This window comes from Centroberyx gerrardi, chromosome 23 (genome assembly GCF_048128805.1).
Source record: "Centroberyx gerrardi isolate f3 chromosome 23, fCenGer3.hap1.cur.20231027, whole genome shotgun sequence".
In the NCBI taxonomy this organism is placed as follows: Eukaryota; Metazoa; Chordata; class Actinopteri; order Beryciformes; family Berycidae; genus Centroberyx; species Centroberyx gerrardi.
The window spans coordinates 21,486,907-21,504,354 of NC_136019.1; the positions used below are offsets into that span (position 1 = coordinate 21,486,907).

The 17,448-nt window shown below is 40.0% G+C and overlaps 2 protein-coding genes and 1 long non-coding RNA gene across 3 annotated transcripts; all 3 read left to right on the top strand.

Annotated features, from left to right (window-relative positions):
- Positions 1–390: 390 nt before the first annotated feature.
- On the top strand, positions 391–5,057 carry trmt10a (tRNA methyltransferase 10A). The gene is made up of 7 exons (XM_071926079.2): positions 391–823; positions 1,393–1,558; positions 1,639–1,710; positions 1,794–1,868; positions 2,176–2,325; positions 2,507–2,612; positions 3,641–5,057. Exons 1-7 carry the CDS (start codon positions 633–635, stop codon positions 3,856–3,858), a joined length of 978 nt encoding a protein of 325 aa, XP_071782180.1. The 5' UTR covers positions 391–632; the 3' UTR covers positions 3,859–5,057.
- An 8-nt stretch (positions 5,058–5,065) lies between these two features.
- On the top strand, positions 5,066–16,946 carry spata6l (spermatogenesis associated 6-like). The gene is made up of 11 exons (XM_078291732.1): positions 5,066–5,471; positions 6,726–6,863; positions 6,981–7,029; positions 7,205–7,246; positions 7,473–7,597; positions 8,431–8,523; positions 9,474–9,728; positions 12,323–12,378; positions 14,459–14,552; positions 16,449–16,537; positions 16,932–16,946. The coding sequence occupies exons 1-10, from the start codon at positions 5,424–5,426 to the stop codon at positions 16,512–16,514; spliced, it is 966 nt and encodes a 321-aa protein (XP_078147858.1). The 5' UTR covers positions 5,066–5,423; the 3' UTR covers positions 16,515–16,537; positions 16,932–16,946.
- LOC144543539 (uncharacterized) lies at positions 12,379–14,059 on the top strand. The gene is made up of 3 exons (XR_013507983.1): positions 12,379–12,422; positions 12,752–12,798; positions 13,936–14,059. It is a non-coding gene; the product is annotated as an uncharacterized LOC144543539 (long non-coding RNA).
- Positions 16,947–17,448: the final 502 nt, after the last annotated feature.

Below are 17,448 nucleotides of genomic sequence, written 5' to 3' on the forward strand. Positions count from 1 at the left end.
ACCTCGTAATCAAGTGAAACACAGTTACTTTGTGCAGCAGCAGCAGAACGATGAGAGAAACATTGCTGTTAATTTTAATATATAATTTATTGCGTGACAGCTAAAAGTTAAACAAAGAGTGAAAATGCAACCATATACAAATTCTTATTATTTTCACAGAATGCCAAAAACAATACCACAAAAAAAAAAACACGGCTTCCATTCTCTCCGCCCCCTAAACGTCACATCTCGGCAAATCGGGTATAATGGAAAATTCTGACTTTCCCAGACATTTTAATAATTTTGATGGATCGTTCATGTACGCTCAAGTCGTGATTTCGATATTTCCGACAGCCAGTGAAGGCAGCAAAACAGCGCGGTGTGATGACGTCATTTATGCGCCATCATAACATCATGCATGTGGAATTGTAGCTAGCAGTACTTAATTGAAGAACAGCTTTAAAAGTGAAGTCTGTGGCTGTATATGAGGGAAATGGCTTTGTTTTTGGTTCAGTGATAAACTGCTGAACTTGAGTTTGATTTTGTATTAAAAGTTGCCTGTTAGCTTGCTTCACAGAGACTGTCAGCACCAGGCTGTTAGCACCTAGTTAACGCAGTAGAAAGTAGAAATTAGCTGCTTCTTCTTTTCACAAATGTCTAACGATAGTGTAAAAGCCGTGGCGTCGCCCCAGCAGGAGAATAATGCTGGAAATAATAATAATACCATACCGGATAGTGTGACCAGCAATGGAGAAACAGCAGCAGAAAACCAAACTCTCTCCAAAAGGCAAAGGAAGAAGCTGCTGAAGCACCAGAAATGGGAGGAAGAAAGGGAGCTTCGAAAGTAAGCTGTTGTCATTAAACACTTTCGGGTTCAGAGACGTGATAATTGTCCATTATTATGACACCATATGCTGTTGTGTTCCTGAATATTTAAATACAGTACCGCAGTAGTAGCATGTCATTTCCCACCATGCCTCAATGTTCTCTTTCTGTTCTCTCTTGTATGAAGAGCATGTCAAGCCAAACTCCATTCAAAAATCGGGCAATTTAACGTTCTGTTGCTTATTGGTAAACGTACACACCTGGTAGAACATGACTTAAGACCTTTTATGAATCGTTGGGATGTTCTGCTGAATGGGGCATGTAGATAATCCAAAAAGCAACAATTAATAAAAAAAACCCCACTTAATTTAACAAAAACAAAACAGTTCAAGAGTGGCTCTTTAACTGGGCATAAAGGTGAGTCATGTTCTGCCAAGTATGTATCTGTGTTGATAAGCAAGCTAGAGTTTGACATGACGTATTGGGGCTAGTAAGTCACATTTCAGAATATTTAAATACAATATTATCCTTCTGTGGTATCATGTCATTTTCCACACAGCTGTTGATGTCTTGTGCTTTATGCTGCAGGCAGAAACGAAAGGAGAGGAAGCAGCAGCGTCGCCTGGAGAGGCAGAGTCAATTCGAGGAGGGAGGAGAGTCCAACAACGGCAGGAAGCGCCTGCGCAGGGAAGTGACGCCCAGCTCGCTGAGGCTGGTGGTGGACTGCAGCTTCGACAGCCTTATGATGCTCAAGGTAAAGAAGTCTGGACAGCACCGAGTAGGAATAAGCAGGTATAGACAATGAAGGAATAAATGAATGAATCTTTTCTTCAGGATGTCCGAAAGCTTCACAAACAGATCCAGCGGTGCTACGCTGAGAACAGACGAGCCTTGCATCCAGTACAGGTCAGTCTGACTTCCAGCAGTCACAGCTGCACTCAGTTGAGCTGATCCTGTCTAATGTATGGCCGCTCCTCTCCCTATCCCAGTTTTATCTAACAAGCCTTGGTGGACAACTGAAACAGAACATGGATGAAAACGACAAAGGATGGGTAAACTGGAAGGTGAGCAGCTAGATTTGCACAGTTAATTGTATGTTACTGCTAATACTGCTACTGCTACTACTACCACTACTGCTACTACTGCTACTGCTACTACTACTGCTACTGCTACTACTAATGCCGTTACTACTACTACTACTACTGCTGCTGCTACTACTACTACTATTGCTGCTACTACTACTACTAGTCCTGCTCCTAGTACCACTCTAACCACTGCATTTATGTATATGAAACTCCTCCACTTTTACATAAGCTCTTGTTTGATATCCTCATAAGTATGTGTGTGTTTGCATACCGTCCTTATGTGCAGGACATTACCGTTAAAACGGAACACTACCATGAAGTTCTGGCCAAGGAAGAGCTGGTGTACCTAACGTCGGACTCTCCCAACGTGCTGACGGAGCTGGACCAAAGCAAGGCCTACGTAATTGGAGGCCTGGTGGACCACAACCACCATAAGGTTTGTCTACCTTCAGAGCCGCATGACCGGGACGGTTGGTTGTTTTCCTCCCCAGTAAACTGTCCTCGGGTGTTTTGAAAGCCATCTAATTTCCCCACTTACAATTACTGTTTTCTTACTTCTCTTCCAGCCCCTTTAATAATTTGAGTGAATTCATTTTCCGTGTTGGTTTGCTTTGCAGGGAATCACCTTTGAGAGGGCGAAGGAGCTGGGGATCGAACACGCCCAGCTTCCTCTGAGCAGCTTCGTCAAGATGAACAGTCGGAAAGTGCTGGCAGTCAACCACGGTGAGGACTAGTGTTAGACTGATATATGGGGCTGATATTGGCCTTTTTTTAGAAATAGGATCTGGTCCAGTCGGTGTTGTCCACCTCTGACGGATATGTTGTAGTTTGATCGATTACATATTTCTTGGAGAATTTATCAATACTACACATTTCGATCAGATTAAAAAAAACTGTGCATGTATATCTTATTATTATCCTGGATTGCAATGGAGAGTTTTAGTGTCCTATGGTCTAAATACTGTTTCAGAGGCTTTTCCACCCTGACAGGAATAAGATTCTGGGGTATTGAATATCGGCACAAACTATCAGATATTGGCAATTAAGTTAGCTAGACTACAAAACTGAATTTAGAACCAATTATAATTTAAAGCTACAATCTGCAGCTTTTCTCAGGAAGCAATGAAAATGATAGAAAATATCATAATCAAACAATAAAAACAATACACCAAGTAATTGTGGGATTATGTAAACATATGCTGCTACCAATTTCAACACGTAGATTGTAAAAGAAATGGATAACATTTGTGTCCTTCTCTCAAGAACATACTAATGAATAGATGTGAGCAATACAGAAACATAACAGCGAAAGGTATTGCTGCTGCCAAGTCTAGAGAGGATTTGTAGAGGAAAATTGCAAATAGTGAAAATGCGTATATCCTTATCACTGCCGGTCATTAGGACACAGTTCATTCTTCTGACACAATATTGTGTCACATTGCGGCTGTGAAAAGATTTCATCTTTGCAAAGTCCCCTCATGTTACCTATGGCTGTAAGCACAGTCACCCTGCTAACAGCCTTTCATACTATCTGTTAATTCAATAGTTTCCCCCTGTACAGTTCATTTAATTGTCAGAATTAAATGTTTCTGTTCATTTTAGGCAAACTGGGGGATTTAGGCCTGAGCACACAGACTGATCCTATTTATTTACTGTTGGTTTAATGTGAAAAACGTCGCATATCGCAGCTTTAACGTCCACAGAGGGTTTAGATGTATGCTGCTTTTTAAAGTGTGTGTTGTCTGTTGCAGTGTTTGAGATCATCCTGGCGTACCTGGAGAAGGGCAGCTGGCAGGAGGCCTTCTTCACCGTCCTGCCTCAGAGGAAAGGAGCGGTGGCTGTCGATCAGGATAAAGAGGATGAGGATTCAGACAGTGACTCTGATACCAACACACCAGACCACAAGGAGAGAGGAAAAGATGTTAAATTGTCCCAAACGGACAGCTCCAAAGAACGATCGGACGCGTGACGTCACGCCAATGAAGATCATATGAAAACGTTTGGATGTAATGAACTGCCTGCTAAGATCGATTCCCCAGCTCTGTAGGAAATAGTTTTTTGTTGACAAAACATCTGATTCTTTCTGATGTAACAATGCTTTTTTTTTTTTTTACCTGGTATTTATTGATACAAGAAACCCTTTCGTGGGGAAGAATTTAGTTGCTTATATAAAATGGAAAATGTCAGTTTTGCTGTGATCTTTGGCAGGCAGGTCATGCCGTTCTTTTCATTCAAATTAAAAACACAGTTTTATTTAGCGGTATTCAGCATTTCATGAATCATCAGATAAACTATTACCTTGCTTCTAAGAGATCACACTGATTTTGATGGCTTGTCATGCTATTTAGCTACAGCCAGACTGAAAACCAGACTGATAAACAACATGAACAAACTAGAAAGGAAGAACGTTTTGTAGGTTATGGAAGCAATCCGATTTAGCTATGGAAAGTCATAGAAAAGTAATGCAGGGTAGCTCTAGTGTCTATGAGCTCCTGCCTATACATGTGGATTCTACAGATAAAATGTGCAGTAATTAAGGTTTTTACTGCCCCATAGCAGGAAATAACTTTTATGAGTGAGCGACCAGCAGTTCAGCTACAAAGGCAAAAAAAACACCTTGTTCTCAAGCCAGAAATTGGTATCTCTGCCTCTTCTGCAATGGATTTCTCCCTGTATGATTGTGGGTTATGCATGTATAACCCACAGCTGAATGCAACAAGTTCACACCTGTTCTCTGGGGGTTGTTGAAAAGCATTTTGGGAAATGTAGGAAAACACTAATTGAAGTAGAAGTAGACAGGTTAAGGGAAACTTCATCACAAAATAACTCTTGGAATGCATTGAACATCACAAACTGATGATATATAACTGTGTTTTAGGGGGATTTTGTGCTGTAGACTATTCCACCATCTGATGTCATCACTTTCAGGTGACAACTAGCATTTATTCTGCTTGAATTAGACAAAAAACATATATTCATATCCATCGTCATATTTCCATTATATTTTAGTCATATTTTCAATAGATAGGGTTGTGAGCTATAGCCTTCAATAAAGTTCATTGCAATAAAACTCTTTCATCGTTATTAGCCCACAAATAATTACAGTCTATAGAAGAAGGGATCCATATGGGAAGATTTTTGTTTTTGATTTCATATTAAATTGTAGAACTGTGAGGAGATAAAGGCGAGAGAGAAACCTAAGATTACAACAGTTATTCCTATACATTCTCTAATTTAGATAATTCCAGATGAATTAAATTATAGTGGAATTAAACCGTTCCTCATTTTGCTGGGCACCCTCTGGAACCTCCTCAAGGACCGCCGGAGGTCCGCGGGCTACACTTTAAGAACCACTGTTTAATTGTTTAGATTAATCTGGTTAATCTGATGTTTCGGTTGTGCATTCACATCGCAGAGCCATAAAGTGAGTTCCCCTAGCAACAGATATGAACCCGGAAGTTGTCGTATCCATGGTAACAAGGAAAGGCGACGCTGAACCGGAGAGAAGATTAAGGTGGATATTTTTATCGCCTAATGTCGCGAAAAGCACTGAAAGTGGTGGTTGAAGTCAAGTTCAGGGCGGTAAGACTTGTGATTTTCTTCAGGAATTCTTAACATTTTTCTTCTTCTTCTAATCTTCTTCTTCTGTTGTTCTTAGAGCAGCCCCGATACGTTCCCGTTCTAGTATGGAGAGAACTTGATGTCACACTCCATTCCAAAAGCTGTCCGTTTAATGTTGACTGCAAATATACACAACCCATAGAACAATAGTTAAAACGCTTTACGAATAGTTAGGAGCTACTATCCAATTCGGCATGCATTCAATACATCAACCAGCACGTATTTCAATAAAATTTCAATTTTTACACTTTGTTTACATGTTCTTCCCAACCTTCTTCCACCAAAGTAACGTTAACTTACACCGTCGTTGGCAGTAGCAAGCGTGGTAGCGACTAGCAAGCAGTGTGTAAAAGTTGACATTATATTGGAATAAAGCGCCGCTTGGTGCATTATTTATAAGCCGAATTCAATTCATAGAAGTCAAGTTTTATGATGCGAGTACGTTGCCGATTAGCAAGACAACATTAAACTGTTCGGTTTTGTAAATGGAGTTTGGTGTGTCTGGTAATCTGCAATTTAATGCAGTAAAAATTTGCACAGTTAGATAATGTATAAAAATGACTATTGTAATCCTGGGTTTCTCTCTCACCACTATTATCTCCCCATGTACAGTGTAGACAGTTCTACAATTCAGTAGCCTACTAAATCAACAACTAAAATCTTCCCCTATGAGTCTAAACTATGGGACTGAATCAGATCAAGTGGGGGTTCATGGCCCTCATGTGGGTCTATTTGGGGTTCCATGACACCAAAATGCTTGAGAACCCTGATGTATTTGACTCTTCTGGAATGTGGCTGTTAGGAAACAGTGATTCAAGAATAGATGATGACTGCACTGGTGTTAGTATGGTGGTAAGCTTGGTATTAACTTTTGATATTACAGTTGCTTAATTTAGATACTAGATAGCCTACTAGAAGTGTAATATGTAAATGTGGCATCATTTGAACTCACCAAAATCTACACACAGGCATTTTTGCAATGCCCCCAACTCGTATAACACAAAAATAAATAAAATTAAAGATTAATCTCTCATTTGAGTTGAAATTACATTGCTTTATAGAATTTCAGAAAAGTATTACATGGGCTAATAGAGTTAGTGGAACTTCTGCAAAACAATTAAAATCACTTAATGTTCCCTTCTAGGCACAGTAGAAATCTCCCTTATTGCCCCTTTAAATGAACAATTTGTGTATTTGTCCCTCCACTGCCTTCAGGTGTCTTGTCCTGGAGTTTATCTGCCAGCCAAGGATGATATCTACCTCAGCATGTGCTTCACGGGCCAGTACCGTAAATCTGAATGTCTCCCCGCCATCTTTCCTCTACTTTTTCATGAGAAGATGACCTTCGAAAAGGCAGGTCTTCACTTACCTGCCAGATATTCTCTGTGGTGGCTAGAAATAGTAGTAAAAATCTCACGTATCGCCCCTTTAAATATAATAAATATAATTTGACTTTCTGTCTCTGTCTAGATATTCAGGCATGCAGTCGACCCTGGAGACATCGCCATAATGCTTGAGTGTATGTTGGCCCATATCCTTATTCTTCTTAATTTGTTTCATTTTTTTTCACTTTTGTTCATTTACATTTTTTTTTATGTAATGCTACATCATTATTATTATGGTTGTTGTTGTTATTATGATACTGTTGCTTTTGCTTCACTCAGTTCAAGCTTAATGTTTCTTCTCCTGCTCAGATGAGACAGTCAGAATTGAACTGGTGCAGCTGATTCCTCCAGGTGCAGTTGTTCATTTACCTTATACAACATTCTGCATTCACTAAAATGGCTGGTCAAATAAACTAGAAAATGCTGTCAGGGCAGAAACTGAACGCCTCGACCTCAGCGTTACTCCTCTTTCCCGTCCACACACAAGGGGGAGCAATCAGTTAATTAATGCTTTACAAATGCTTTAAATTCTACATTAGTATGATTACAGCTTGTAACAGTGGTTTTGTGTTTCCAGCGGGCGAGGCTCTGGCCTGCTTTGAGGAAAACGCTCGACATTTCTTATTCCCGGAGCCCAAACTGGTTCCCTCTTTCTCTGGAGTGGACCGAGAGGTTCTGATGACCCGAGCACCTCACTTTCCTGTAAGTCCAAGTAGTCCAAGTAGCTTAAAGGTGCAATGTGCAGCATTGTAACATCAATAAATCATGTGCCACATATAATAATGACCATAAACAAACAAGACCATCGCTGAGAAGATTGCCAGGCTCTACCAGCCTCTACACTGCATTTTACATTGTGTGCCACCCGGGCCGGATTTGGAGGGAAATCTGCTGGATTGCTTCACGGCACAAAACAGAAAGAGGGCGCTGTTCTTCCAGAGCAAACAGAGCTAAAGCTTTCAGAGTTTCTGGCAACAGATGGTGGAAGGAGTGACAGTCAGATGGAAAAATCACTTCCAACATGTTTCTCCTCTTCAGTAAAGACAAAGAGAAAACATTTGTCTGAAGAAGCAACATCCTCTTTGTGATAGAAAGCAACTGGGTTTATGGGAAATGTGGTCTCAATTTGGAGAAACACAAGCACTAACAAAACCACTGGTGTGAGATAGAGGCTACCAATAGTTTTGACCATGGTCTTATTTGTTTACAGTAATTATACCAAGGTATTACAATTAATATGCCAATAAAATATTGATGTTTAAAATGCTACACTGCAAATTCTTTAATACATCTTACAGTACAATACAGATTTGTGCTATTGTTATTTCGCTGTTGTAAACACTACATTGACAAAATTGTCTTTAAAAACAATTCTTGAACTTTCTCTCATTTAATTTCTCCTTTCTCAACCTTTCTTGATTTTTTCTTTTACCTCAGTTCATGGCTCCAGTGGCAAAGAAAGATGATGAAGTGTTGTCCTAGATGTGATTCATCAGATTATGGTACAAATATCATGTCTGCTCTCTGCTCCCCAGGGTATTGCTCCGAGGCTGGAGTTTTCCACCAAAACAACCATCAGTGAGTGCTCAGCCGATGCCGGGACCAACATTCACCCCAATGTACCCATGGTAAAGAGTATATGTGACAGTTAGCAGTTCTATTCCTCTCCTTTAAGTCAGCATTGTAGTCTACTACATCTTCATTATCTATTATTATTATCCCCTCGTCATGCAGAATTCAAAATCATAAATTTCTAACTTTACCTCACTGACCTCCTATTTGGCGTAAAACGCGAAACTACTCAATGTGCATTTACATCTACTGTATATAGAGCAAAAATAATGTCTAATAGGGGCTGACTGATATAGGTTTTTGATATGGGCTAATTGAAGTCAAGGGTAAAAGAATACTTGAAAAAAAGAAGCCAAGGCACTCATCTTTTTTGTACAAAAGTTAAAAAAAAGTTTTTATTTTTCTATGGCTACCCTACATATTTCGGCATAGGTAGCCATAGAAAAATCCAAGCTTTTTAAAGAGCACCCTCATCTCCTTTTTTCAAGAATCAATATTTTTGGATGGAAGCTAATAGATAATAGAATAGATGATCGTTTGTACTAATATTCTATATCTTTAAATGTGACCATTATAATGCAAAAAAAAATAAAATCCTAAATTACAAGCATTTAGTATTTCCCCCAGAATTGTGTTCTTGTCAGGGTGGAAAAGCCTCTGAATCAGCATTTAGACCTTCATGTGACAATAAAAACCTAGGATGATACTGCTAATGCTAATGCTAATACTAATATTACAACTTCTGCTACTACTAATAATAATAATATGAAGAACAATAAATGCATGCATATTTGTGTGGAATCTGATCAAAATGTCTCATTAGAATCGGTTCAGGTTAAGTTCTTCCCATAGACAACCAGTGTAGCATTGATCAATTCTACAATAAATATGTAATCAATCACACTTCATCATATCCATCATATCAGAGGTGGACCACACTGACTGAACCAGATCTGTTTACTGTGTGTTCCCTGTATTAACGGTGTTGCCTCATCCTCTCTGCCAGAGGCCAATTATAAAGAGGCCCAGGAAGCGCTCCAGCAGGCCGAGGACCTCCTCTCCTCAGAGGAAACGTTCTCAAACCCTGGAGAGGAGACGAGGCGGCAGGACGGCCAGAGGTCGACACAACGCCGCCGACATTCCCAGATCCCATTCCCTCTCCCCGCTGAGAGCCGGAAACACCCAGCGTCTGGCCCGGCTCAGCCTGGGCTCTGGGAGCCCCGCTCCGGCCGACTGGGACGCAGCCACCGCTTCCCAGCCTGCAAGTACACTTCACTGTTCACATGTAGTTTAGTAGTTCCTTTTTTAAAGAGTAACTAAACAACAAACCCAAATCTATGTAAAGCCTGACATCTATTGGTAAAAAGCATGCTACTGAAATTGCCATCTGCTATTGGCTGATCTTTGGTGTCAGTGGCACTAAAAATCAGCCAATAGGAGATGCCATTTGCAGTAGCAGCTCTGAATTCACTAATTGATGAACTACATTCCAATATTTTCATTTTTTTTAATATGAAATTGACCATAACAAGTGTAACGTTATCCAAACAAGAAGAAGGAGGGGTTTCTGGACAGTTAACTCAATGGGAAGTATGCTAATAAGCTAACGTTTCTTAAATAAACTTTAATATGATCCATTTAGTGCTTGGTAACATGTCAACTCATAATTTTTAAGTCACAAGACATGAAGCTGAAAACTAGCAATTGTAAGGTGAGTTGATTTCACTAAATTAGTTTTTAGAGTGCATAAAACCTTCAGTAACATCCCAGGTGTCGATTTGATTCAACCAAACCCACCAAGCACTTATTTGAAATAGGATATTTTTAGAAACAGGTCTTCATATTTGTCGACATCCAAACAAGAGATGTCGCGTTTGACACTACTTTGTCTCCCATGTCAACAACCTACACCGCTGTTCCTGACAGTAGCCTGTGTGGTCATATAATGATTGCATGGTGCAGGTTTCAACAACCATGTGAGCCTATTTATCTTCTGCAACCTAACCATTAGTTTTGAGCAGGCATTTATTGAGACAGGCATTTATTAGCTCTCTCTCTCTCTCTCTCTCTGGCTATTATAAGAAACAGCCTGTTATTTGGAAGCAGGGCAGGTAAACTGACTGCAGCAGATGCAAAGTCACCAGCCACTTTCACCAGTTTATCAGCCAACTACATTTTTAGAAAAGAACAGGATGTTTAAATCAGATTTGACTTCCTGCCAAAGTGTCTGTAAACAATCACTACTGCACTCGAATATGCATTTATATCCAAAGCAATAATAGGCATATGATGGTTTAAAGTCCCAATGAAATGGCATTTTGAGAGCATCTTGCTTCCTTAATTTGATGCGTTTCCTGTTGAAACAGGATATTGGGCGGGGCAAAACACAGGGAGGGTACGCCTACTGGTACGCCATGAAGTAACCACTAAAGGAAGGAAGGAAATGTAATGGAATTTTGATTTGAAAATAAAAGAAAATAATCTGTTGTCACAGTTTTGCCATTTATTATTATATAGGTGTATGACATACAAAATTAGCTAAAAAGGTGAAAAAGTCATTTTTCATTTCAATGTAACTTAAACTTTAAAGCCTAATTTTCATCATGCATCCCTTGCCAATTTCCACTTTCCACAGAAATAAAAGAAAAAAACTCTTGGTGTGGCCTGTTGCAAATCTGACTCGGCTCGCACTGTTTGTTTACTTTGTTAGGTTGCTATGCTGATGACTGACTCACATACTGCTAGCCAGACTATGAGAATACTGTCAAATTGCAGATTGATTTTGCATACATAGGGCTTATAACTCATTTTCAACTCTATCATGGGACGAAAAGGACAGGACAGACGGAGACTGAAATGATCAGCACTTTCACTATCCCAGAATACTGAAGTCCAACAGACAGGCTCATTTAGCACACTCAATCTCATGCTAGCTAATTTGGTGACATCAAAATTAGTGACAATGAAAAAAACAAACATCTTGTTGCCAAAACGATATTAATAATATTTGTGAAAATTATGAAATGTGAAGTTTTATTGAGAAATATGAATGTCCTTTTGGAGGTGTGAGTAATAATAGTTTTTCATGTAAATAAATGTCAGTTTTGCTACTCTTTATCGCTGATTGATACTATACAATAGTGATCCAACCTATATAGCCAGTTCATGAAAGCTTTTATTGTTGTTAGCTGTTCCAAAAACCTGAGATGGTCCGTCTGCTGCACAGGAAGTGATGCGTTATGTTTACGGAGGCAACAGTAGTTTGTTTGGAATAAATAAATGGAAGAAGGTAGAAGAATTTGAGAAGCCGCAGTCTTTATTATTACAGTCTGTTGGGCCAGTGCCTACATTGAGTGCAAAACACCAAAGCAATGACCGCTTATCACCAAAGGTGTCGCCAAAATCAAGAAAAACAAAAATCTTGCGTATTATTACTTTAAAAAAGCACTGAAATGCACTTGTGTACTACCAGAATACAAAGTATCTTTGTTTTAAGAATAGTTTTTTTTTTCATTTATTTATTTCATATTGCTTATTTACTCAAAGCAATTCTTATAGCACGGCCAATGTGCAAGTAGATTTTTAAGATTACACTCTAATTCTTCACTCTGAGTCTTGGCAAATCGGGTGAAAAACAGGTTCCTGTGCCTTTAACTAAACAAGGTGGTGTGTTGATAGCCTGCAGGCCTTAGATAATACATCCTGTGATCACAATAAAAAGATCCATTTATGGGGAAAACAGACCCAACCCCTTAGCCAAGCTGGTGACAGCCCCGGCTGGGGCAATAAGGTATACAGCCTGTAGCGTTTGGACCTGCAGGCCCGCTCAGTGTGTCATCACTCTTCTGTTTCTAGATGTTGGCTTCGTGGCCCGGAGCCAGTCGATCCGCCTCCCCCCACCGCTCAGCACTGCTAAACAGCTCCTCCTCCCCTTTGACCAGGTCCTCATCCACAGGTAGGCAGCCTCGCATAAAGCGGTTGTTGTTGCTGCCTTCTGTTTACAGTACACGCAGTCATATTTTAGTGGACAGACGCCATGATTTACTGACAAAAACACGTTTACAATCCCATATGACTTACTTTAAGAGCTTATAAAATTTACTGTGACGTTCCACTGTTTACCTGTTTTGTGAACGTGATCCAATTCACTGGAACAAGCTGTGGGACTGACATTGCAGTTAGCCTTACGGTACATCATCACTGAAATTGCATGTCTGTTGCGTCACTGTTTGGCTAAATGAAGAGGAAAATTAGCTGTCTATTTTCCCTCTTTTTGCTATTTAGTGAGATTTTCTCCAGCTGGCAGAAGAAAATCTTTCTCCAATGGTTTGGTAGGAGCAGTTTATTTCCCTATTCTCTGACTTTTTTTTTAATGTAAAGCTGCTACGTGTAGAATTTTAAATCAATAAATAATGACCACATAATTTTGAGAGACAAGTATTATTACTGTAAACATACGAGGCCATCGCTGAGAAGATTGGCAGCTTCCACTGGCCTTTTCACTGCATTTTATGTGCCACTGGGTCAGATTTCGCAGGAAATTTGCTGGATTGCTTTACAGCGCACAACGGGAAGAGGGCACTGTTCTTCCAGCACAAACAGAGCTTAAAGGAATAGTTCACCCAAAAATGAAAATTCTGTCATCATCTACTCATCCTCATGCCAGTTGAAACAGGTGAAGTTTGTCCATATAACACACAGGGAGGTTGCCAGCACAACTCCATAGCAGCCTTCTCCAAAACAACTGAAGTCACTGGGGACCAGTTCTTCAGAGTTCCAAAAAGACCTATTTTTACACCACAATTTAGTGCAAATCTTAACTACAGCTGATTGATTTGCAACAAATAATGGTGTATAGGTCTTTCTATTCACAGTGTGATTGTTTCTCTGTTTTTGTTTTGGAACCGTAAAGAACAGGTCCCCATTGACGTTGGGCTGGCAACCTCCCTGTGTGTTATATGGACTAACAAATTTCACCTGTTTTTCATTTGGCACGAGGGTGAGTAGATGATGACAGAATTTTCATTTTTGGGTGAACTATTCCTTTAAGTTTTCAGAGTTTCTGGCAATGGCAGATGGTGGAAGGAGTGAAAGGCCGATGGAACACTCACTTCCAACATGTTTATCCTCTTCAGTAAAGGCAAAGACAACAGGGAGACAACAATTAAAAGGAAATGTGGTAGTAATATTGAGAAACACAAGCACTAACAGTACCACTGGCATGAAATAGAGGCTATCAATCGTCTCCACCATTGTCTCATTTGATTACGGTAACTATCCAAAGTATCACTATTAATTTGACAATGATATATTGATGTTTAAAATGCTACACATAGCACCTTTAAGAACTGCCATTTGGACTTAGCAATTGCAATTAACAAAACGGTTATCCGATGGTGAAAGATTCATTTTGCTAAACCTGGTCTAACCAACAGAAGGTGTTGACTCCTTTCTGCTACCATTGGTAGGTTGGAGGCAAATCTGGAGAGGACTCAAGCTCTTCAGAAACAGACGATCCACATGAGTACCAACGAGGTCCTAACCCTTCAGCAATGTGGCGATCCTATAGGGAACAGGCTAACCACAGTGGGTCAGTCCCTCAACTTATAATGAACATCCTCAGTAAAAACATGATATATAAAAGCTGCACTATGTAAGATTTCTATGTAAAAATCCAGCCGTCCAGCCTAAATCACAAGGTGGAGCTGCAACAGATAAGAGCGTCTCATCCCCACTAATTGAGACGCCGTACTTTCGCCCTATTAAACCAAATTTAATTCTGGTGTCGGTATGTTCACTGGTGGGAAACTGTCTCCTAAACAGCAGTGAGCGAGTGCTCCGTCCAAAGAAAGCTGGACTCACCAATGATGGCTGAACCTCTTCACTACCTCTACCCCCAACAGACAGTTGGGGGTTGAAGTCCTGATAGCTTCTAACATAGGTCAGTCCACTGCAGATTTTCCTCTCCTGACTGTCGGTATGATTGTCCAGGTCCCGGTCCGGCTCCCAGGGCTTATGGGAAGAGGTCCAGGAGCGTGTCCGAGGACTCCTGACAACACCAAAAGCTGTGCGCCGACTTGTCTATGTGAGTAATGCATGGGGTTAGATCGCTATATGGGCTGATATTGGCCTTTTATTAAAAATCAATCTGATATCAGCAAGTCAGTGTTGTCCCCCTCTGATATGATGGATATGGTGCTGTTTGATTGATTACATATTTGAAGAAGAATTGTAGAAGATTTGTAGAATTGATCAATACAACACTGGTTGTCTATGGGAAGACCATAACCTGAACTGATTCTAAACTACTCAGTTTAGAGTGGCTTTATCAGATTTTTGGTGATCTCATCTGGGTCATCTGATTTTAATACAATATAATCTTGATCTTAATTTCACCTCCTTCCTGAAGATAAGGGTAGTTTGTCTGTCCTTTACGAATGAGAGTTATTTGGTAAATAATTACCAAAGATAAAAAATGGTTGAATGAACATAGTCCACAACATTTCACTTTGAGCGTTTCAGATTATGTCATGTTCTCTGAATCCACGCCAAGACTGTTGGGGAATGTGGCTTTATTACTGACTTTATTGGCTTTCATCGGCTGTCCCAAGCCTGTCCCTTGTAAAGAGCATCCACATGCATACACAAGCTTTAATGTAAAGTGTATAAGATTGATATTCATCAGTGTTTGTACAAGAGATATTTGTGGGTAAGCCTGTTTTTGTTTGGCATTGTCATGTTGAAATAGTTCTCTTATAGTGGTGGGAAGAGTTTCTTTTAACTAACTCGCTTCTTTTGGGCTGTCTGACCGTAGTGAATTGATTCAGGACCGGTTTATTTGATTTACTTTGGTAGACTGTCTATCCTCATGAATTTGGACAAATTTACCGCTATACAAACTCAACATCTTGGCCAAATAGAGTCTGTCAGATTTGGATGCCATTGCTAACTTGCTATTGTGTCCATTCTACTCTCTCATGTAAAAACTGGAAACAGATTAAGCGCTCGCTGACGGATATACAGAATTGATTCATTGAGTGAACTGCTAACCCACTAAAGGAATTTGCATTTACACCGTGCCTTCTGACCAAAAGGTGGCGCTGCGTACGCGGCTGAATGGTTTGTTCAGTCTGATACAACAAGTGAGCTACTAACTCATCATGTCATGTAAAGACGACAATGAATGAATGAACAAAGAATTTTGAGAATTTGTGAGTTTGTTGATTAAGCCCATTTTGGAGACTAGCCAGCCAGCATTTTGGCTGCTAGCTTAGAACTGTATGGAACGCAGTCCAATCATAGACTCAAATTTGAAATTTCAGTTCAGTTCCATTGGCAAACCAATTCGACTCGTTCACTTTTAAGTATCATTCAAATGAACAATTGATTCGTGAATTGAGCCATCACTAATAAATAGTAAACACATTTTTTAAATAGAGAGGAGTCAGCTAGCTAGCAGAAATCCAACAGAAATGTCTAGTGATATATCACCATTGGATTACTAACAATGCTTTGGCATTGAGAATGAAGCTTTTTAGCCTTTGTAGCTGAAATGTTTTGTGATCTTATTATCTCAAACCACAGCAGTCTGTTTCTTTTAATATAAAGGGAAGTTTTCAGGCTAACCATTAGTCAACTTGTCGTTTATTAAGTGCATTACCCCCACAATAACTTCCTTGTGCAGTGGCAAAAAATAATAATAATACAAACCAAGGACAAAACAAGGACACACTGCCAGGCAAACATATTGCCAGGGAAATGGAGGAAATCATTAACTGAAGTAGAAGTAGATGAGGCAGGTTGAGGAAAAGTCAATACAGCAAAAAGGTACATTACAACACTTCATCACAAAATAACTCCTGGAAAGTATTGACCATCACAGATTGATGATATCTAACAATTTAAGAGTATCCACGGGGAGATTTTTCCTTTCAAGACACGATTTTTATGTTAAACTATTGTCTGTGTTGTTGCGTTTCAGGGGGCCACGGTCTCTGAGGTAGATGAGGTTTTAGCCAGGAGGTCCATCTCTCCAGGGCCGCCGTGAGGAGCTGGCCAGGCTCTGCAAAGGTAAGAAGGAACTGGTCTACGTCTCACATGTATGTTTCACAGTGCACATCTAAAATGGCTGCCATTCCCTCCTTTGTTTCCTCTACAAGCAATGGAAACTATGTCATGTTCCTTTGGCTATATTAGAAATTAAATAAGATCATGCATGATACACTAGGTGCATTTTCAAAGCAGTTGAAGCAATCTATCCTACATTTGCCATATTTACATATTTACCTAAGACCCTAAGATTTTACTGATATCATGTTAAGTCTTTGTGTTGCACTGTACGCTTGCTGTTTGCACACAAGTAGACGCGAATATTCACTGTGATGCCTGAGAAAATCAGCAAATGGGATTTTCGGTTGTTATTATCGTACACGTTTGACTTAAGCCTTTTTTACTCTCCATCCAGGGAAAGAGACCATCAACTCAGCGTTGACGTCTCCAGATGTCACGGTTCACTGTGTGTGTGTGTGTGTGAGTGTGTGTGCCTGCGCAGAAACAATGGTGATTGTTTCATGGAAGTATTATCAAGGTACATTTGGATTGTAGTCGTAGTTTAACTGATACATTTCCACGCATCCTGTATTAATGACTGGCAAAATGCTGAGTTTTATGTTTGAATAAACCTTTTAGAATTGAAACGGATTGCTTCATCTTAATTTGAACATAGCCTGTAGCAGGAGGATGGGTTGACGTCATCGGTCACTCTCCGGTTCATCTGTCAAGCTGACTTTGTCGAGTCCTCGGGTATATCACTCCAAGGCCATTAAAAGCAAATTATGTGTGGGGCGATGCAGTTCTGTGTGAACCACTGCCATATATCAGAGAAATAGCTGCCCACCTAGACTGCTAGGCATTAAGCACGGGCTCTTTCAGGAACATTGTGATCTGTTGCAGTTTGGTTGCTGCACCGGCGGTCTATTTCA